The 21,618-nt window shown below is 41.5% G+C and overlaps 3 protein-coding genes across 7 annotated transcripts in view; all 3 read left to right on the forward strand.

Annotated features, from left to right (window-relative positions):
- Window positions 1-1,628: 1,628 nt before the first annotated feature.
- On the forward strand, window positions 1,629-8,032 carry scamp3 (secretory carrier membrane protein 3). Its single transcript, XM_023975069.3, has 9 exons — window positions 1,629-2,263; window positions 2,964-3,044; window positions 3,312-3,437; window positions 3,709-3,832; window positions 4,002-4,130; window positions 4,697-4,856; window positions 4,970-5,071; window positions 5,268-5,385; window positions 7,272-8,032. The coding sequence occupies exons 1-9, from the start codon at window positions 2,210-2,212 to the stop codon at window positions 7,422-7,424; spliced, it is 1,047 nt and encodes a 348-aa protein (XP_023830837.1). The 5' UTR covers window positions 1,629-2,209; the 3' UTR covers window positions 7,425-8,032.
- Window positions 8,033-10,174: 2,142 nt separating this feature from the next.
- rnf115b (ring finger protein 115b) lies at window positions 10,175-17,445 on the forward strand. 5 transcript variants are annotated; one of them, XR_002876065.3, is made up of 10 exons: window positions 10,178-10,577; window positions 11,228-11,286; window positions 11,553-11,613; window positions 11,710-11,930; window positions 14,950-15,018; window positions 15,112-15,184; window positions 15,290-15,383; window positions 15,678-15,793; window positions 16,110-16,233; window positions 16,439-17,445. XR_002876065.3 is itself a non-coding variant. In XM_023975070.3 (9 exons), the coding sequence occupies exons 1-9, from the start codon at window positions 10,503-10,505 to the stop codon at window positions 16,164-16,166; spliced, it is 825 nt and encodes a 274-aa protein (XP_023830838.1). In that variant the 5' UTR covers window positions 10,178-10,502; the 3' UTR covers window positions 16,167-17,445. The 5 variants fall into 5 exon arrangements, 3 of the variants coding, with proteins under 3 accessions (XP_023830840.1, XP_023830839.1, XP_023830838.1); XR_002876064.3 differs by having other exon boundaries at window positions 10,179-10,577; window positions 16,110-16,227; XM_023975070.3 differs by having other exon boundaries at window positions 16,110-17,445.
- A 974-nt stretch (window positions 17,446-18,419) lies between these two features.
- The window catches only part of ash1l (ash1 (absent, small, or homeotic)-like (Drosophila)), a 58,087-nt gene continuing 54,888 nt past the window's right edge, over window positions 18,420-21,618 (forward strand). The window contains 2 exon segments of the mRNA XM_023975088.2: window positions 18,420-18,588; window positions 19,572-19,665. The gene's annotated coding sequence lies outside the window, so the exon portion shown is untranslated.

Consider the following 21,618-nt stretch of genomic DNA (forward strand, 5'->3'; position numbering starts at 1 on the left):
AACTCCAATCAATTTACACAGTGAAAGAAAAAAAAATACAAAATTTTTATACAAAAAAAATAACATTTACATAAATATTCAGACGCTTTACTCAGTAAAGCACCTTTGGCAGCAATTATAGCCTTGAGTCTTCTTGGGTGTGACACTACAAGCTTGGCACACCTGTATTTGGGGAATAGCTCCCATTCTTCTCTGCAGATCCTCTCAAGCTGTCAGATTGGATGGGGAGAGTCGCTGCACAGCTATTTTCAGGTCATTCCAGAGATGTTCGGTCGGGTTCAAGTCCGGGCCCTGGCTGGGCCACTCAAGGACATTCAGAGACTTGTCACAAAGCCACTCCTGCATTGTCTTGGCTGTATGCTTAGGGTCGTTGTCCTGTTGGAAGGTGAACCTTTCGCTCCAGTCTGAGGTCCTGAATTCTCTGGAGCAGGTTTTAATGAAGGATCTCTCTGTGCTTCATCTTTCCCTCAATCCTGACTAGTCTCCCAGTCCCTGCCGCTGAAAAACATCCCCACAGCATGATGCTGCCACCACCATGCTTCACCGTAGGGATGGTGCCAGGTTTCCTCCAGATGTGACGCTTGGCATTCAGGCCAAAGAGTTCAATCTTGGTTTCAACAGACCAGAGAATCTTGGCAAAATCCAAGCGGGCTGTCATGTGCCGTTTACTGACGAGCGGCTTCCGTCTGGCCACTCTACAATAAAGGCCTTACTGGTGGAGTGCTGCAGAGATGGTTGTCCTTCTGGAAGGTTCACCCATCTCCATAGAGGAATTCCAGGCGGCCAGCTTTAAGAAGAGTCTTGGTGGTTCCAAAATTCTTCGATTTAAGAATGATGGAGGACACTGTGTTCTTAGGGACCTTCAATGCTGCAGAAAGGTTTTGTTACCCTTCCCCAGATCTGTGCCTCGATACAATCCTGTTTCTGAGCTCTACAGACAATTCCTTCGACCTTAAGGCTTGGTTTTTGCTCTGACATCCACAGGTTTGTGCCTTTCCAAATTGTGTCCAATATATTGAATTTGCCACAGGTGGACTCCAATCAAGTTATAGAAACATCTCAAGGTTGATCAATGGAAACAGGATGCACCTGAGCTCATTTTCGAGTTTCATAGCAAAGGGTCTGAATACTTATGTAAATAAGGTATTTCTGTTTTGTATTATATATAAATTTGCCTAAATAACAAATAAAAAAGTTTTTGCTTTGTCATTATGGGGTATTGTGTGTAGATTGATGATGATATTTTTTATTTAATTCATTTTAGAATAAGTCTGTAAGGTAACAAAATGTGGAAACAGTAAAGGGGTCCCTTACAAAAAAAAGATTGCAGTCAGAGTGCAGTATATATCTGCAGTATGTTGCAAAAACTGCGTGTAAAAGAACACCCTATTTTTTACTGCAATAATTTTGCAGTGTATCTGCAGTTACTTTGCAGTTATTACGTCCAAAATCCCACAGTTGACTGTAGAGTTTCAAAACGGCAATCTTTTTTTGTAAGGGGTCTGAATACTTTCCGAATGCACTGTATATCAGCTAAWAGAAACGTTCGAAAATGCGGCGGGTATCATTTTGGCCACTCACAAAAGCACACGCCCCCCTCACTTCGCACGTGCTTCTTCTGTCGCCGCAGTCACATGATATTACTTCCTGGATCACGTTTGTTTCTACAGCGGCCAATTTTTGCAGGCAATAACAACGTGAATCCGCCAAAGAAATACGATTGAAGGAGAAACGGGTTTAACTAATAAACAAGGAAATAGCTAGCCAAGTCAATTAAATCAATAGATACACATTTCGGCAATATCTTGACAGATTGCGGCAACGTTTTCGGTTGATAACAGATAACGTTAGGTAGCCAGGACAGCGATCTTGCTATGTTGTTAACTTTCTAGATCTTGCTATGTTGTTAACTTTCTAGCTAGGTTACAGTTGTGTTATATTTGGCGATACATCTTAAATTGAAATCTATTAATAACCGGTTAGTTAGACGATGACACCCCTGATACAGCCATAACATCTGAACTGTTTTTTTTTTTTTGTTTTAAGCTAGGGAGGGGCAGTGGCTTGCTACTACTAGCTAGCTAGCTAACCAAGTCAGCAGAAAATAACCTGTTTCCAGTTATTTCAGAGGCTAACTGTTAGCCTAGTGTCAGTAGATAGGTTTTCTATTTGAACAGAGTAGGTCGGGCATACACCATTWTTGTAAAAAATGTCAAAATACACAAGTTTTTCGGAACCAGGCGACGCCCACAACCCATTCCAGGTGATATTGTTTATCCAATGTGTAACTTGTTTTTGTCGCACTGCTTTGCTCTATCTTGGCCAGGTCGCAATTGTAAATGAGAACTTGTTCTTTTTTTTCATTTTACCTTTATTTAACTAGGTAATTCAGTTAAGAACAAATTCTTATTTTCAATGACGGCCTAGGAACAGTGGGTTAACTGCCTTGTTGAGGGGCAGAACTGGCCTACCTGGTTAAATAAAGGTGAAATATATATATGAAATGCAAACGGCAAATATTTAGCTACTGTTATTTTATTCATTTAGCTACAATGTTGATGAAAAAGGTGTTTGATGTTTCGCCTGTTGCACTAACTAATAGCAGACGTGCTGTTACTTATGACATGTGATGCTGCTTTCTCCCTGCTCTAACCCAGGCTATTCTAAGAATCTATTTAGTAGCTGTACATTAAAACATGTTCCAAAGGGCTCATTGAATGAAAGCTGCCCTATTGATACTTATGTGATCAAGGCTACTTCCCAAATGCGACCCTATTCCATACATAGTGTAACATTTTGAAAGTACTGAACCATATAGGGTGCCATTTAGGATGTGACCCATAGAATTAGCAGTTCGAATAAGATGATATATTAATAGGAATTGAATAGGATCTCTATGACRTAGCCAGAGAGTGATTGCTTTTATGATGTTCTGTTTGTGATGTTTATCTTGTCTATGTCAGGACCCTGCAGTGACCCAACACAGCAGCAACACTGAGTATGCCACACTGGATCTTTACAACCCATTTGACAATAAAAATGGGGTAAGAGATGTGTAGTTATGTGTTTTTCAGAATACAGATGCTTTGGAGATTAGGTATATGCAGTAATGGTAATGCAGTATGGTATGTGCTTCAGCAGAGTAGCAGGAATGCCACTACATTCCAAGCAATTGGATGTGGTATCATGCCAGGATGCACCACTCCTTTCAGATTTTTTGGGATATGCTCTAAGCCACTCTTTGTTTGTGATCATTATAAACGTTATTGGTAATGATATAGGTTGAGTTCTTATTGTCATGCACTCTCTAGCCCCCACCACCAGCCTATGCAGCCACCTCCCCAGCCGCCCCCCAACCCGTGGTTCCTGCAACAACCCCACCCAGCAGGACTACGCCTACAGAGCCCCGCAACTATGGCACCTCCTTCACCCCCCAGGTACTTGTTTCATATGTATGACACATTTCTCAGGAGTCACCTGTGCAGGTTATAGAACAAACCCTATACAGCTATAAATAATACTCCTAGACAAGCAACTCATATCTCTGTGTGTGATAATTCATTTCCCCCATGTTTATTTACTAGCTTGACATGGAGCACCTGAACTTATCAGACTAATTTCTACTAAATCAAGTTAATCTACTAAGATATATGGAGCTATATTCAGCTCTGCATTAAAGCCTGACGTTGTCCTTTTCTCTCTCTTTAGCAGACAGCTGTCAACGCCACCACAGCAGAACTCCTGAAGAAGCAGGAAGAGCTGGAGAAGAAAGCCCGTGAGCTGGAGAGGAGGGAGAGGGAGCTGAATTCATACGCCCTTGGCCCTGGAGCCAGTAAGAGAGTGAGRTGGTGGTGATGATAGAGATTGGTTTGAGAGGAAAAAGTGGATCCAGAAGTCTGATATGAAATGATGGAGGGGGTGGTGGTTGTGTTAATGAAGGTAAGATCGTAGGTGGGAGGATTACCTTGCGCTGGTTCCTAACTGCCTCATCTCTCTGTCAGCTCGTCAGAATAACTGGCCTCCCCTGCCCACTTTCTGCCCTGTGGGACCCTGCTTCTACCAAGACATCAACATGGAGATCAGCCAGAGCTTCCAACGCACTGTCTCTATCATGTATTACTACTGGATGTGTGAGTTTCCCCGTCTGTGCCTGGCTGGCTGTCTTCGGCCTGTCTGGTGAAGTCATCTGTAACAAGTACCACTTTCATGGAAGAATGATGATAGTAATGCTCAGATTAAATGATTAACGAAAATGTTTAGCCGTTAAGAATGTTACCTAATAGTTAATGACACTGTTAAAAAGTGGAGATTTCTCAAATTAATTTACACCAATTTAAAAGTGATACATTATAATCACAAAGTGGACCTGTGTGCAGTCAGTGTACCTTTATCTCTTTATCCTTTTCCCTTTCCAATGCAACTTTAAAGTGCTCTAGTATCCAAACTGTAGTTCTGACCTCCTTACCTTTCTCTTCTTATTTTGCCTACATACCTATCCATCTCTGGTCTGCATCTCTATCACCTCCATTATCTCCTTTCTCTTTACCCCCTTTGCTTGACCTTTCCCCCCTTTTCTACTCTTCACTCCCTTTCTTCCCCTCATTTTATCATGCTCTCATTCACTCCCTTGCTCTCCCTCCTCACTTCACCCATCCAACGTTCTTCCTTTTGTCTTCATTCTCTCCCCCTCTCCTAGTCACTGCCTGCACACTGGCATTTAACTTAATTTCCTGCCTGAGTCTGTTCTGTGTGGACACTTCTGGTGGTGTTGGGCTGGGCCTCGCCATCCTCTGGGTCCTCCTCTTCACCCCCTGCTCCTTCGTCTGTTGGTACAGGCCTGTGTACAAAGCCTTCAGGTGGTTACAATTGGACTATTTGAATTTAGGGGCTTATCATTACAAAACAGATCTATTTAGATTCCTTCTGTTTATCAGGTTAAGTGAACCTATAAATGCATTTTTCCTTTCAGGAGTGACAGCTCCTTCAACTTCTTCGCCTTCTTCTTCATTTTTTTCATCCAAGTGATTGTCTATGTCATCATGACCATTGGCATTCCTGGATGGGGTTTCAGGTATGTGCCACAAACAAGCCAACCATTGTCTAGGACTATCTTACGACTGTTACAATTACTATTGTAGTTTTACTTGACCTTTTTATAATGTTAAATCTCCTATACAGTACATTCCTCACACACCTATACTTCACACTCCCACTATGTCTCTTTTTGTGACTGTCCCTCTCTCTCCTTCCCTCCCGGTTCTGCTCAGTGGCTGGATAGTGAGTCTGGCTGCTCTGAAGACTAGCGTGCCTGTTGGTGTGATCATGATGCTCAATGCCATCCTATTCACTGCCCAGGCTGCCATGGGGGTTGTCATGCTCAAGAGGGTAAACCTGAAATGAAAGCGTAGTAGGGAGGGGAACTTAACCTGGTTAATCAGGCTAAAGTGTATTGTATGCTAGGGCAAATCAGGACCGTGTGGAGTAATTACAGTAGGTAGACAATGGCTTGTTGTGAAGTATAACATGGGGGAGGAAGGAATAGGATGAGGGTTAAAAGGCTACAACATAGACACTCAGCTTCTCAAATCTTTTTCATCTTGACCCAGTATGTCAATTAACATATTTAGAATCGTCCACAGGAATGACAGTCATTGCTTTGAGTTTTCAGAGTATTATTTACAGTATTGCTTTCAGATTGGCAGTGAGTATGGTGTTGAGATATGAGCAATTCCATGGTTAGAGAGATACGGAGACTCAGTTGATTCACTTTAATTGTCAAACAAAAACCATGATTGCAAAGTTAAACAAACCATACAACTCTGCACTAGGACTACAACTTTGCAGTCATTGTTTTTGGTTTGACATACAGTTGAAGTAGGGTAGTTTACGTACACTTAGGTTGGAGTCATTAAAACTCGTTTTTCAACCACACCACAAATTTCTTGTTAACAAACGATAGTTTTGGCAAGTCGATTAGGACGTCTACTTTGTGCATGACACAAGTAATTTTYCCAACAATTGTTTACAGACATATTATTTCGCTTATCATTCACTATATCACAATTCCAGTGGGTCAGAAGTTTACATACACTAAGTTGACTGTGCCTTTAAACAGTTTGGAAAATTCCAGAAAATGATGTCATGGCTTTAGAAGCTTCTGATAGGCTAATTGACATCATTTGAGTCAATTGGATGTGTACCTGTGGATGTATTTCAAGGCCTACCTTCAAACTCAGTGCCTCTTTGCTTGAGATCATGGGAAAATCAAAAGAAATCAGCCAAGACCTCAGAAAAAAAATTGTAGACCTCCACAAGTCTGGTTCATCCTTGGGAGCAATTTCCAAACGCCTGAAGGTACAACATTCATCTGTACAAACAATAGTATGCAAGTATAACCACCATGGGACCACGYAGCCGTCATACWGCTCAGGAAGGAGAYWMRTTCKGTCTCCTAGAGATGAACTTACTTTGGTGCGAGAAGTGCAAATCAATTCCATAACAACAGCAAAGGACCTTGTGAAGATGCTGGAGGAAACAGGTACAAAAGTATCTATATCCACAGTAAAACGGGTCCTATATCGACATAACCTGAAAGGCCACTCAGCAAGGAAGAAGCCACTGCTCCAAAACCGCCATAAAAAGAGCCAGACTACAGTTTAACTGCACATGGGCACATATTTCCAGAGTTGTGGCAAAATGGCTTAAGGACAACAAAGTCAAGGTATTGGAGTAGCCATCACAAAGCCCTGACCTCAATCCCATAGAACATTTGTGGGCAGAACTGAAAAAGCGTGTGCGAGCAAGGAGGCCTACATACCTGATTCAGTTACACCAGCTCTGTCAGGAGGAATGGGCCAWAATTCACCCAACTTATTGTGGAAAGCTTGTGGAAGGTTACCCGGAACGTTTGACCCAAGTTGAACAATTTTAAAGGCAATGCTACCAAATACTAATACAGTGTATGTATACTTCTGACCCATTGGGGATGTGATGAAAGAAATAAAAGCTGAAATCATTTTCTCTCTTATTCTAACATTTTCACATTCTTTAAATGAAGTGGTGATCCAACTGACCTAAGACAGGGAATTTTTACTAGGATTAAATGTCAGGAATTGTTAAACTGAGTTTAAATGTATTTGGCTAATGTGTATGTAAACTTCCGACATCAACTGTACATTTTAAAGTGAAAAACTGAATCTCGGCATCACTCTGTTACCGTGGAATTGCCCTTATGTATCATGTATCAAAGCCTGTCTTCCTCTCCCCTCCAGGTCCACTCTCTGTACAGGCAGACCGGTGCCAGCTTCGTGAAGGCTCAGGCTGAGTTTGCAACTGGAGTGATGTCCAATCAGGCTGTACGCCAGGCAGCTGCCAACGCCACTGCGTCTGCTGCCCAGGGGGCTTTTACTGGGGTGGCTCGATAGAGGGAAGGCAGGCAAGTAGAGCAAGGGAGCTGGTAGGGAGAGAGGGKTAGGTACAGTTGAAGTCGGAAGTTTACATACACCTTAGCCAAATACATTTAAACTCAGTTTTTCACAATTCCTGACATTTAATCCTAGTAAAAATTCCCTGTTTTACATCAGTTAGGATCACCACTTTATTTTAAGAATGTGAAATGTCAGAATAATAGTAGAGAATTTTTTATTTCAGATTTTATTTCTTGCATCACATTCCAAGTGGGTCAGAATTTTACATACACTCAATTCGTATTTGGTAGCGTCAGCCTTTAAATTKTTTAACTTGGGTCAAACGTTTCGGGTAGCCTTCCACAAGCTTCCCACAATAAGTTGGGTGAATTTTGGCCCATTCCTCCTGACAGAGCTGGTGTAACTGAATCAGGTATGTAGGCCTCCTTGCTCGCACATGCTTTTCAGTTCTGCCCGTACCTGTCTACTTTTCTATAGGATTGAGGTCAGGGCTTTGTGATGGCCACTCTAATACCTTGACTTTGTTGTGCTTAAGCCATTTTGACACAACTTTGGAAGTATGCTTGGGGTAATTGTCCATTTGGAAGACCATTTCCGACCAAGCTTATACCTTCATGACTTGATGTCTTGAGATTGTTGCTTCATGTATCCACATAATTTCCCTCATGATGCCATCTATTTTGTGAAGTGCACCAGTCCTCCTCCAGCAAAGCACCCCACAACATGATGCTGCCAACCCCCGTGCTTCAGGTTGGGATGGTGTTCTTCGATTTGCAGCCTCCCCTTTTTTCCTCCAAACATAAGAATGGTCTCTATGGCCAAACAGTTCTATTTTTGTTTTCATCAGACCAGAGGACCATTCTCCAAAAGTATGATATTTGTTCCATGTGCAGTTAAACGTAGTCTGGCTCTTTTTATGGCGGTTTTGAGCAGTGGCTTCTTCCTTGCTGAGGGCCTTTCAGGTTATGTCGATAGAGACCGTTTTACTGTGGATATAGATATTTTGCCTGTTTCCTCCAGCATCTTCACAAGGTCCTTTGCTGTTGTTATGGATTGATTTGCACTTCTTGCACCAAAGTAGTTCATCTCTAGGAGACAGAACTTCCTGAGAGCGGTATGACGGCTGCTGGTCCCATGGTGGTTATACTTGCATACTATTGTTTGTACAGATGAATGTTGTACCTTCAGGCGTTTGGAAATTGCTCCCAAGGATGAACCAGACTTGTGGAGGTCTACAATTTTTTTTCTGAGGTCTTGGCTGATTTCTTTTGATTTTCCCATGATTCAAGCAAAGAGGCACTGAGTTTGAGGTGGCTTGAAATACATCCACAGGTACACATCCAATTGATTCAAATTAGTGTCAATTAGCCTATCAGCAAGCTTTTAAAGCCATGACATCATTTTCTGGAATTTTCCAAGCTGTTTAAAGGCACAGTCAACTTAGTGTATGTAAACGTCTGACCCACTGGAATTGTGATACAGTGAAATAATCTGTCTGTAACAATTGTTGGAAAAATTACTTGTGTCGTGCAGGAAGTAGATGTCCTAACCGACTTGCCAAAACTATAGTTTGTTAACAAGAAATTTGTGGAGTGGTTGAAAAACGAGTTTTAATGACACCAACCTAAGTGTATGTAAACTTCCGACTTCAACTGTATGTAAGAGAGTGTACAGTACAAAAGAAGTATGCACGATTTGGGTGTTTTGTTGAATTGTTACATAAAAGTAAATGAAAGTTCAGGAAAGGGGTGGGACTTGAGTTTGTGTTGGATGCACTGAAGTGATGCTGCATATTTAACACTAAGTTAACAGCTGAACGGTTCAATTATCTGTTGCCAATGCTATCATGTTTGCTATAGTGAGCTCTAATAAGTAATTTGTTTTGATATCCCGAACGAGAATGCCTACCTACTTACACAAACTATCTTTGCCAAAATTATAACTTTAAATGAGAAACACGTTGTTTTGAGTTGTAATATTATTGCTATTATTATGTTATGTTGATGCTATATGTGGTTGTCATGATCGTCATTGTTGTTYTTTCTCGGTTTTAATAAAATCTATTGATATGCTCCATATTTTCAACATCCCTTTGGTCACCTCACCAATAGTGTCATTAGTCATGTCAGTAGCTAACCTAAAATATTATAGGCCTATTCCTTCTAAAACTAATATAGACAGAGCGTGTTATTCAGCTTTGTACACAATGTACAGTTTCTGACAATGACCTCTTCACTGKACTGATTAAGATGTACTGTAGTCTTTCCTATAGACTCCTGGGGAAACTACATCCATGATGCAAGTCTTGCTATCCTTTTAGTCATCACTTTTGCATGATCTGTTATTACTGTTACTTATGTGTTTAATACTTTAAGGGCCAGTTTACCCGATGCCTAATCCTGGACTAAAAAGAATGCTCAATGGACAATCTCTCCATTGAATTTTTTTTTTGGTCCATCACTCCTAGGCTTAAATCAGTGACGGGTAAAACGATTTTTTTTAGATTACCAGTATATTCTGTTGTTTTGGATAGTCACCTTGTTGTAGCCTACAATTGCAGATTTTGCCTMAACTATTTATTTCTAGGTTCAGTCGTTTTGGTCATTTGCAATAGCTGAAATCGGTTGAGTTTACACAGTAAGGCACTAAATCTATTGAGCTATTTATTTGTTACATTAGTCGTATCATGTACATTTTGACGGGGAATCCTAGCCCTATTACTCCAATTTCAACCAAGTGTTGCAATTTTAGATTATTGCAGCGGTCTACTAATCAATGTATTGGTTAGAAGATCGCTGCAATAATCTTAATTAAACAGCAGCGCTTGGTTGAAATTGGAGTAGTATGCATTTCTAACATCGGCGAATTATGATTAGAGCAATAAGAAATAACAATTTGTTCAATAGCAGATAAATTATTTTAAAATCTGGAAAATATATTGAATACATGATTTTCTTATTTAAGTAAAAAGTAGCCTATGGGGGACTGACATGACCCTTTTGACAAGCGCCCTTACGCCTTCAGTTGGCTTGAGCTACCATAYCGACGTCAGTGACTGACTATGCTACGGTGAAGATGGCGGAGGCAGCGGCGGCACAACACCGCTTTTTCTGTCACTGCTGTAAAGGTGAAATCGACCCTAAATTCCCAGTGAGTTGGTTCAAGTGCTTTTCTTACTTACTTTCCCGTCCGGTTCTGGACCGACGTTTCTGTATCACAAGAAGGCCTAGCTAGCAACGCCTCCCGAAATACATGATAAGAAAATACAACATTTGTATCTGAAACTGAATGTGACTGATATACTGGAATATTTTCGTTATTAGAATAAGACTTTATAAGTGGTATTGCATGGAGAGCGCGCCGTTAGATTCATTGTTGCGAATAAATATGGTGATCCAAGTTTCAGGTTTGCGTCTTTGCCATATTTAGAAGCGCTACTTTGTCGCCAAGCATGTGAGAAACATTATTGCCACGTTCATGTACTAGTGGGAACTAGGAAACTCGGAAAACGTACGACTTGTTAACTGGTTTAACCAGTTAGCAAGTCGGAAATGTCCGAGTTTCCTAGTTCCGACTCGTATGTGAACGCGGCATATGCATGAAAAGGGGATGGGTGCTTTGGCAGGGTGTCTCTTGTCCGCACACAATTTGAGCGTTTGACGAGCAGATGATTAAAMWTTTTATTACATTTKTATTTATTTTTACATTTACATGAACGCGCATCTTTAAGTTAGTGGACAAGTATGTTCCTTTGTATTTTCATGTAATAATGATTTGAAATATAAATGTTTTCCCTCAAGGAATTCACGTGCCCCAGGTGTGAGTCCGAKTTCATTGAGGAGTTGACAGAAGACTCCAGGTAAAATTGTAAAATATGTTACGTTTGTTTTGCATGCTGTTCTGCTTATAGTGGGCCTATACTGGAATTGCAATGCCATAACTGGAGTATTTTAGGTATATTATTATGTGGAGTTGCTGATACATCTGATATAATATACATTAGAAATATTCAATTATAACACGTTTCAATAAAATAATATTGTATTTGCATTTCTCTTAATGTGTTAATTTACAATAATTCAAATAACTCTTAAGTTTGAGATTTATTTTGTCTTTGTCCTTCAGTCTCTTGGAGAACAGCAGCACTGCAGAGGCCAATGATGATGCAGGCACACTCTTTTCAGAGGTRCCTATAAGTACTCCCAATTTCTCTTGGTCTTTTTCTATCCTTTTCCTCATCAACTTTAATCTGAATTTACTGGTCTGCTCTCCTTCCTCCAAGCTGTGGCAGCTGCTGTTTATGGAACGCTCTGCCCTTCTCTCGGACCCCTCCGCCTATGAGTCTGACCAGAGCCAACTACAGGCTGCCCCAGCCAGTGATGCAGTGGAGGGCCCTTCTGTTGACCCTGTGGGAGGCACAGAGCCTTTGGAGCCTGAACTGGAACCCCCCTCTCGCCCGCCTAGCCAGGGGAGGCGACAGTCCCGCGYGCCAGCAGTGGAGGGGTTAGTGGAGATGCCAATTGCCCATCACTGATCTTTCTACAGTGTAACGTCATTACCTTTATCCACTCACTCTCTATTATGGTTTTGCCCCATGCTACAAGGTCCAGGCAGGTATAGCTGATGGCTTTTATTTCAGTTGGACCTAAAGCCACCTTAGTGGCAACGACCACTGCTTTTGCACAGTTATCTGCCTCTCCATGGCAGTTTTTAGGAAGCTGTTCTCACTCTACTCAAGAGCCTGTATTGATATTGAGTCCTTGTACTGTTGTATAATAACATCACAAAACACCAATTCACGAATGGTGTTATATAATCAAAGTTGTCCAGAATATTCCTTACAAACCACTCATTGTTGAATTTGTGATTTCCAACTTGTTGTGTAATGTTTATGTCCAATGCTTGATGAGCACCAATATATTTTATCTATAATATATCTGTGACCAATGACCTTGAGCCTGCTTGGTTGGGCACTTCAAATAACATTTTATTGGTCACATACACATGGTTAGAAGATGTTAATGCGAGTGTAGCGAAATGCTTGTGCTTCTAGTTCCCGACAGTGCAGTAATATCTAACAAGTAATCTAACAATTCCACAACAACTACCTAATACACACATATTTGAAGGGATGGAATAAGAATATGTACATATAAATATACGGATGAGCGATGGCCGAGCGGCATAGGCAAGATGCAATAGATGGTATAAGATACAGTATATACATATGAGATGAGTGATGTAAGATATGTAAACATTATTAAAGTGGCATTATTTAAAGTGACTAGTGATCCATTTATTAAAGTTGCCAATGATTTGAGTCTGTATGTAGGCAGCAGTCTCTGAGTTAGTGATTGCTGTTTAACAGTCTGATGGCCTTGAGATAGAAGCTGTTTTTCAGTTTCTCGGTCCCAGCTTTGATGCACCTGTACTGACCTCGCCTTCTGGATGATAGCGGGGTGAACAGGCAGTGGCTYGGGTGGTTGTTGTCCTTGATGATCTTTTTGGCCTTCCTGTGACATCGAGTGCTGTAGGTGTCTTGGAGGGCAGGTAGTTTGCCCCTGGTGATGCGTTCTGCATACCGCACCACCCTCTGGAGAGCCTTCCGGTTGAGGGCGGTGCAGTTGCCGTACCAGGCGGTGATACAGCCCGACAGGATGATCTCAATTGTGCATCTGTAAAAGTTTGTAAGGGTTTTAGGTGACAAGCCAAATTTCTTCAGCCCCCTGAGGATGAAGAGGCGCTGTTGCTCTGTGGTTGGACCATTTCAGTTTGTCTGTGATGTGTACGCCGAGGAACTTAACTTTCCACCTTGTCCTCTACTGTCCCGTAGATGTRGATAGGGGGGTGCTCCCTCTGCTGTTTTCTGAAGTCCCCGATCATCTCCTTTGTTTTGTTGATGTTGAGTGTGAGGTTGTTTTCCTGACACCACACTCCGAGGGCCCTTACCTCCTCCCTGTAGGCTGTCTCGTCGTTGTTGGTAATCAAGCCCACTACTGTTGTGTCGTCTGCAAACTTGATGATTGAGTTGGAGGTGTGCATGGCCATGCAGTCATGGGTGAACAGGGAGTACCAGAGGGGGCTGAGCACGCACCCTTGTGGGGCTCCAGTGTTGAGGGTCAGCGAAGTGGAGATGTTGTTTCCTACCTTTACCACCTGGGGGCAGCCCTTCAGAAAGTCCAGGACCCAGTTGCACAGGGYGGGGTTGAGACCCAGTGCCTCAAGCTTAATGMTGAGCTTGGAGGGTACTATGGTGTTGAATGCTGAGCTGTAGTCAATGAACAGCATTCTTACATAGGTATTCCTCTTATCGAGATGGGATAGGGCAGTGTGCAGTGTGATGGCGATTGCATCGTTTGTGGATCTATTGGGGCGGTATGCAAACTGAAGTGGGTCTAGGGTGGGAGGTATGGTGGAGGTGATATGATCCTTGACTACTCTCTCAAAGAACTTCATGATGACAGAAGTGAGTGCTACGGGGCGATAGTCATTTAGTTCAGCTATCTTTGCCTTCTTTGGTACAAGAACAATGGTAGCCATCTTGAAGCATGTGGGGACAGCAGACTGGGATAGGGAGCGATTGAATATGTCCGTAAACACACCAGTCAGCTGGTCTGCAATGTTCTGAGGACGCGGCTAGGGATGCCGTCTGGGCCAGCAGCCTTGTGACGTTAAACACGTTTATTTTTTCTGTCTCTTCTTTGTTCCTATACCGACATTTCGCTTGTTTGATTGCCTTACCGAGGGAATACCTACACTGTTTATATTCTGACATATATTCCCAGTCATCTTTCCATGGTTAAATGCGGTGGTTCGCGATTTTCAAGACAATTTAAGTCAAAACTGTAACTAGGCCACTCAGGAACATTCAATGTAGTCTTGGTAAGCAGCTCCAGTGTATATTTGGCCTTGTGTTTTAAGTTATTGTCCTGCTGAAAGGTGAATTTGTCTCACAGTGTCTGTTGGAAAGCAGACTAAACCAGGCTTCTGTCTATGTTTATGCCTGTGCTTAGCTCTATTTCGTTTATTTTTATCCTAAAGACTCCCTAGTCCTTGCCAATGACAAGCATGATGCAGCCACCACCATGCTTGAAAATATGAATAGTGGTATTCAGTGATGTGTTGTTGGATTTGTACAGAGATGAGGTAGTTGTTAAAAAATCATGTTAAACACTATTATTGCACACAGAATGAATCCACGCAACTTATTATGTGACTTGTTAAGCACATTTTTACTTCTGGACTTATTTAGGCTTGCCATAACAGAGGGGTTGAATATTTATTGACTCAAGACATTTAAGCTTTTCATTTTTTAAATTAATTTCAAAAAATGTCTAAAAACATCATTCCCCTTTGACATTATGGGGTTTTGTGTATAGGCTAGTGACACAAAATCTCAATTTCATCAATTTTAAATGTTTAGGCTGTAACACAAATTGTGGGAAAAAGTAAATAGGTGTGAATGCTTTCTAAAGGCACTGTAGGTGCAAAAAAGATTGAATCTCTTTGCCCTTTTCTACAGTATTGTGCAGCAGTTTTTGGCTGGTCTGTTTGCCAACAATGGAAATCCAGGCGTTGCACCAGCTGCACTGTAAATAAGTATTTTCTTTACCTCATTTTTTTTTTTTTCATTACTTGGACTCTTAAGTAATTCTAAACATCTCTCTCTCTCACTCACTCTCAGGTCTGGCATGTTCCATTCAAATCCTGGGGACTATGCCTGGGGTCAGGGAGGTCTAGACGCAGTTATCACAGAGGTCAGTGATGTCACCAGGCACAAAATCTTAGATTGCGACTCAGCGTGCTGGCATGATTAAAGCCATCTCTGTTTCTTAATTTCTCAATTCCCTCCACTCCTCTAGTTGTTAGGTCAGTTTGAGAGCACAGGTCCACCTCCTGCAGAGAAGGAGATGATCTCATCCCTCCCCACAGTCAACATCTCTCAAGAACAGACAGGTGGGTTCCAACCAAGCCGCAACAACAAACCCATAGGCTACCAGTTACAGCATCTATGGGAGAAGGGTATCTTGCTCAGTAGTAGTGTGCGGTATACCACCTGTCAAATAGATTCTCAAGTTTGTGACAATATTTTGTTGCATTCTGAAAAATAATAGGTGATGGATTATTTGTTTTTTTCCGAAGGTGGTCTTTACCCAGATCAGGCACCAATGCGGGCACTACTAGTCAATGTTCTCTGACTTTATTCTAAAATGTACACAATGAATGAACCCCCCCGTACCTCTTCCTCAGACAGCAGACTGGAGTGTCCAGTATGTAGGGAGGAGTACTCCGTGGGAGAGTCTGTCAAACAGCTGCCCTGCCTCCATTATTTCCACAGTGACTGCATAGTGCCATGGCTCAAACTGGTAAGCAGGGGGAGTGTTGGCTGGCAGTCAATAGGGGTTACAACACCACTATTTAATTTGCCATGGAAGGTAGGTTAGTTCTTTTAATTGGGGTCACATATCTTGACGTGAGGTAGGGTATTTGGTTATATTGCTCTGGATGTAACTTTGTGCCACACACAGCGGCGGTTTCCCAGACACAGATTAAGCCTAATCCTGGACTAAAAAGCAAGATCAATAGAAAATCTCCATTGAAAGCACTTGTTAGTCCAGTACTAGGCTTAATCTGTTAAGCATGTTTTTCCAAGTCTCATGTTTGTGTGTATATCTCCCACAGCACGATACCTGTCCTGTGTGTCGTAAAAGTCTTGACGGCGTCGACCAGAGCATCTAGCCCCCACCAGAGCCCCCCTCCATCAGGACAGACCCTCAGGAGGAGAGACGGGCTATTTGAGGTTTAGGTCTCCCTCTCTTTTACCTCTCTGGCATCTCTTCTTCCCTTTTTTTCTCCTGAACGAGGCTCACCTCTCCTCATGCCTCGTCATCCATCACTCCTTCTTTGACCACGCATTTATTGAAGAGACAGATTTCAATTCAACTGTGCCTCATTGTCAAAATTATACTTGCTTCGAAAAATCACCTCACTCACAATGCTTTCACCCACAGATCACTATACATTTCCTGGGGAACTTTGATTGAGGTGAGAAAGATCCAATATGCCTGCAATATAACCTCACCTGCAAATGGTTCCAACTGTTTTCTGACAAATTGTTATGGATTCAATTTGTCCCTTCGTAGAGGCATTTCACCTGTTCTGATTGGCTTTCATTTTTTATTAAAAACAAATGAACTGACATCATTGAGCCATAGACGTGACAAATGTGTTGAACTTAGGAGAGTTTGTGAAAATCCTGAAAGGTGAGCTGAACTCACTCTCTTGCATTGTTGATCTGGGTAAGAGAATTTCCCTACTGTTCTCTCTGACCTCTTTGGTTGCATCGCAATAATCTCTGCTTTCTCCTGAATGGTGCACTTGTTCACTTCATGGATTTGAAAGGAAATTACTGGTATATGGAAACTCCTAGGCCATGCCTATACCAATCCAAAGCTTTTAGATTTGTGGAGAGTAGTGAACGAATGCAAACTTCGGGAGGAAGGAGAGGTTATTGGGAATGTAACCACGGGGAGAATCTCAATTGCATACTTGCGTCCTCTCTACTTCTCAAAATCCATTGGAGGAGAGGATCAGAGGGGCGGGATCTTTGGCTTTCTCTTACAATGGGTTTTGAGGAGGAGGCGAGGAGTATGCAATTGAAACTCTCCCCCGTCTCCCACTTCCTCTTATTCGTTAATAATGTCCACCTCTCTTTATGTCCCCTATTAAAGCCTAATGCTGTGTTCTTCACACTATCCACCTCCTTCCTGTTATAACATTATGCACTTTCCTAATGCATTAGTCTTTTACCTATTTCTATCATTTTATTTTGAATGATAAGTACAAGTCACAGCAAAAAAAAACATGTTTTTAATATTGAATATATTATGATTTGCCTATATATGTATTGATATGTATAGGTGTGTATATACATGTAAATGTTTGTTAACGAATACATCTGCTTGGCAATGAGGTGATCAGATTGAAGATAATAATAAAAAATTGTCAAATTCATAAAGGAGGGAAAAGCAGCTTCATTGAATGACAAAATGTCCAATTGAGCACCTTGTCGAAGGGTATGTCCCAAATGGCAACCTATTCCCTTCAACAGTGCACTACTTTTGACCAAGATCCATATAGGGAATATGATGCCATTTGAGACACACACCCAGACTCTCAAGTAGATCATTTTGGAAAAACCCTGCATCCTTGGCCATTTGATATTCTGCCAACTTTCTGCTCATATTCTTATTTAAAGACATACTGTACATTCAATAGACAGGTTAGATTTGCCCAATACTCATAAGGGCTATCTACCATTCCCGCCTATTTTAAGACAATGACCAATGATATGCAAGAGTTTGCATGATATAACTAAATTGACGAATTCAATTGGAGTTACAGACGTTGACTGAATTTTAAACAAAGGCGATTGTATTATAATTCTAAACAGACAGAATTTTATTCCGACAGGAGTCTAGATCCTTAACATTAGCCACGATCGCACACAAACACATTCGTTTTCTCGTGTAAGGTTGTCCATTATGCGTAATAATAGGCTATTACACAGAGAGCATGAAAGTTGAATCTCTTCTGCCAGTTCATGTAGTGCTACGCCGTTGTTGCAGCAGTATTTCATTTCACTTCCAGTATCAAAAGACAACAATAAGCTAATAATAGGGCATTTTGTGTAACACCTACTGAAAGTGTCCAGTAGYCTACCATACAACATCTGCCTCCTCCCCCCGGGTTCCCACTAGATAACATGGGCACAAAGTCAAAATTGTCTGTGTTGTAAAAATTCATGAAAAAAAACAATTATATTTTTGGTATACATTTAAGGTTAGGTTTAGAAGTGTGGTTAAGGTTAGGTTTAAATTCAGATTTTAAGAATATAAATTGTAGAAATGTATATTTATAGGCGGAGTTTATGACTGTGGCTGTCTTAACTAGTGATTACCCCCCCCCCCTCCTCTCTCTCTCCCCCCCTCCCCTCGTGTGACTGAGAATGCCCGTGTTGAACTGACAGAGACGATACGGGCTTAGCAGACATGGAGGCCCGATTAATGACCGAGGCCCATTACAACACGTCTCGGCTCAGCTAACGTTGTCTTGGAGAAGAGTCCATTCGTGTTTGGAGATATCAAGGATACCAATTGCTGTGAGGAAAAAAAACAGGGCGAGGGACAAGAAATAGAGAGAGATCCATTTCGGGGCTCTGTTGATTCAACGCAGCCGCCATTTTGTTGACAGTTCGTCTTTTTTAAATAACGCTGCATCTATTTTATTTAAATATCTGCTTCCTTAAATGTTGCTATTGCATTTGTCTCTACTCCTTCGATAGAATAGTATTCTAAGGCATGTCTGAACTAGCCGACTCGCTAGCTTKCCTGCTAAATAATATTGCATCGTTAGCCGTCATAGTTTAGCTTTAGCTACAAAGATAGCACGAGTCGCTACCCAAAAATGACAGGTTATTCCGTTATTTGGTTTAGTTTGTATTAGCTTATTTGTGAACATTATGCAAATAAACGCTGACTATCAAATTATGTAAAGCTGTCAGATGGATACATTTCCCACAACTACGGCCACGTTGCTGGAAATGTAAGTTATCCCAGCAAGGCAGCACAGATGACGGCTTGCTAGCGAACACCATTGATACAATGTAGCATAGGTTGTTATTGGACGACCCATATAGCTTGTTACAAAATCAACACTGTCCTCCTATGAGTTAATACATTGTAAATAGTCACTACTGCACCGGCGATATTTTGTTGCCTCGTTCCAAAAATGGTCATTCTAGAATTGGCAACAATGTAATAATTTACTTCCTTTTGGCGTCTGTCTAACTTTCTGKTTTTTTTGGTTATATTTCTCTCGTTAGCAATATTATCGTGTTAGGACGTCGGTTGGGGTCACTGCTAAACTATAACGTTAACTAGAATATGAATGAGCAGTTTAGCTATAGCTGACCACTTTGCTTATTACAGCAGTTCTATTATCAAGTCAAATAGTCAGTTGATGCAAAATAGTTCTAAATGGGTACATTTTTGGGACATGTCAGGATTCGTAATTGATCTCCCAAAATCGGAATGGATGTATAATTTTGATATTTCTCTAATCTTTGCGTTTTTGGCAAATCAGCAGTGGGGCATATACTGTGGCGACCATGTTGATACCCACGAAGGGGGGATTTCGATCCAGATAATGTGAATACAGTTTTTGGACTCCTACGGAGGTGAGTGGATCTGATAGATCCTGAAATAATCTATATAATCTGAAAGATATATGTACTATTGTAGCTGTTGATATTGTCAATCTTTTATTATGAACTATGTACTTTGATGGATATCTCTGTGCTCACAATGCCCTGCACCCGTCATTACAATGCATGACGATCAAACGTTCTCTCATGAGGTGATTTGATATTGTAAAGCGATGTTCTTCTTTAGCGCCAAACCAGTTTCTACATACACTACATGACCAAAAGTACATGGACACCTGTTCGTCGAACATCTCATTTGAAAATCATGTGCATTAATATGGAGTTGATCCCCTCTTTGCTGCTATAACAGCCTTCACTCTTCTGGGAAGGCTTTCCGCTAGATGTTGGGTCATTGCTGCTGGGACTTGATTTTATTCGGCCACAAGAGCATTAGTGAGGTTGGGCACTGATGGTTGGACGGTTAGGCCTGGCTCGCAGTCGGTGTTCCAATTCATCCCAAAGGTGTTCGATGGGGTTGAGGTCAGGGCTCTGTGCAGGCCAGTCAAGTTCTTCCACACCGATCTTGACAAAGTATTTCTGTATGGATCTCGCTTTGTGCATGGGGGCATTGTCATGCTGAAACAGGAAAAGGGCCTTCCCCAAACTGTTGCCACAGTTGGAAGCACAGAATCGTCTAGAAAGTCATTGTATGCTGTAGCGTTAAGATACACCTTCACTGGAACTAAGGGGCCTAGCCCTCCACCAAACTTGACATTTGGCACTATACATTTGGGCAGGTAGCTTTCTCCTGGTATCTGCCAAACCCAGATTCGTCCATCGGACTGCCAGATGGTGAAGCGTGATTCATCACTCCAGAGAACACGTTTCCACTGCTCCAGAGTCCAATAGCGGTTAGCTTTACACTACTCTAGCCGACGCTTGGCATTGCGTATGGGGATTTTAGGCGTGTGCAGCTGCTCGACCATGAAAACCCAGTTCATGATGCTCCTGAAGTTTAGTTATTGTGCTGATGTTGCTTCCAGAGGCAGTTTGGAACTCCGTAGTGAGTGTTGAAACCGAGGACAGATTATTTTTACGCGCTTGTGTGTCCTACCACTTCGTGGCTGAGCTGTTGTTGCTCTTTGACATTTCCACTTCACAATAACAGCACTTAAAGTTGATCGGGGCAGCTCTAGCAGAGCAGATATTTGACCGACTGACTTGTTGGAAAGGTGGCATCCTATGATAGTGCCACGTTGAAAGTCACTGATCTCTTCAGTAAGGCCATTCTACTGYGAATGTTTGACTATGGAAATTGCATGGCTGTGCTCAATTTTATTCACCTGTCCGCAACTGTTGTGGCTAAAATAGCCAAATCCACTAATTTGATGGGGTGTCGACATACTTTTGTGTGTGTGTGTATATATATATATATGTGGAAACGGTGGGAATCTATTGTCTGTGGTTAAAGACAAGGTAAAAATAAAATGCTTCTCTTACATCACAGGCTTGAATTAAAAGTGGAGATTTTCAAAACCTGCAACTAGTTGGTAGCCCAAGGGACTGTATTTTCTTGCTCCCCATGTCACTGCAAATCTGTGTTTGCACTGTTTTTAAAAGGTGTAAACTTTTGATGTCATCGGCTAGAACTTTTTAACTTTATATTTTTTGCTACAAAATATAGAAATGTGCCGTTGACATATGTTTACACTGGTATTGTGCTGGCAATAAAGAAATGAGGTTGATAAGTGGTAGTTGCCCTATAAGTTAGGGCAATACAGCTGTTTGGGACCTGATTTATCATGGTTCTTGAGACAATCAGAAACTGTAGCTTATTTAGTATTGTCACGTCAATCAGTAGTTGTTGCGTTTGTTGTGAGTTTAGGAAGTAAGCAGTCTAGCTACAACACATGGATAAAGATCTGCGGTTGTGGTTGAAGCTTTGGTCTCTTAACGTTTTATATATATATATATGTACATATTTTT

Source organism: Salvelinus sp. IW2-2015, linkage group LG30, assembly GCF_002910315.2.
Source record: "Salvelinus sp. IW2-2015 linkage group LG30, ASM291031v2, whole genome shotgun sequence".
Taxonomy (NCBI): domain Eukaryota; kingdom Metazoa; phylum Chordata; class Actinopteri; order Salmoniformes; family Salmonidae; genus Salvelinus; species Salvelinus sp. IW2-2015.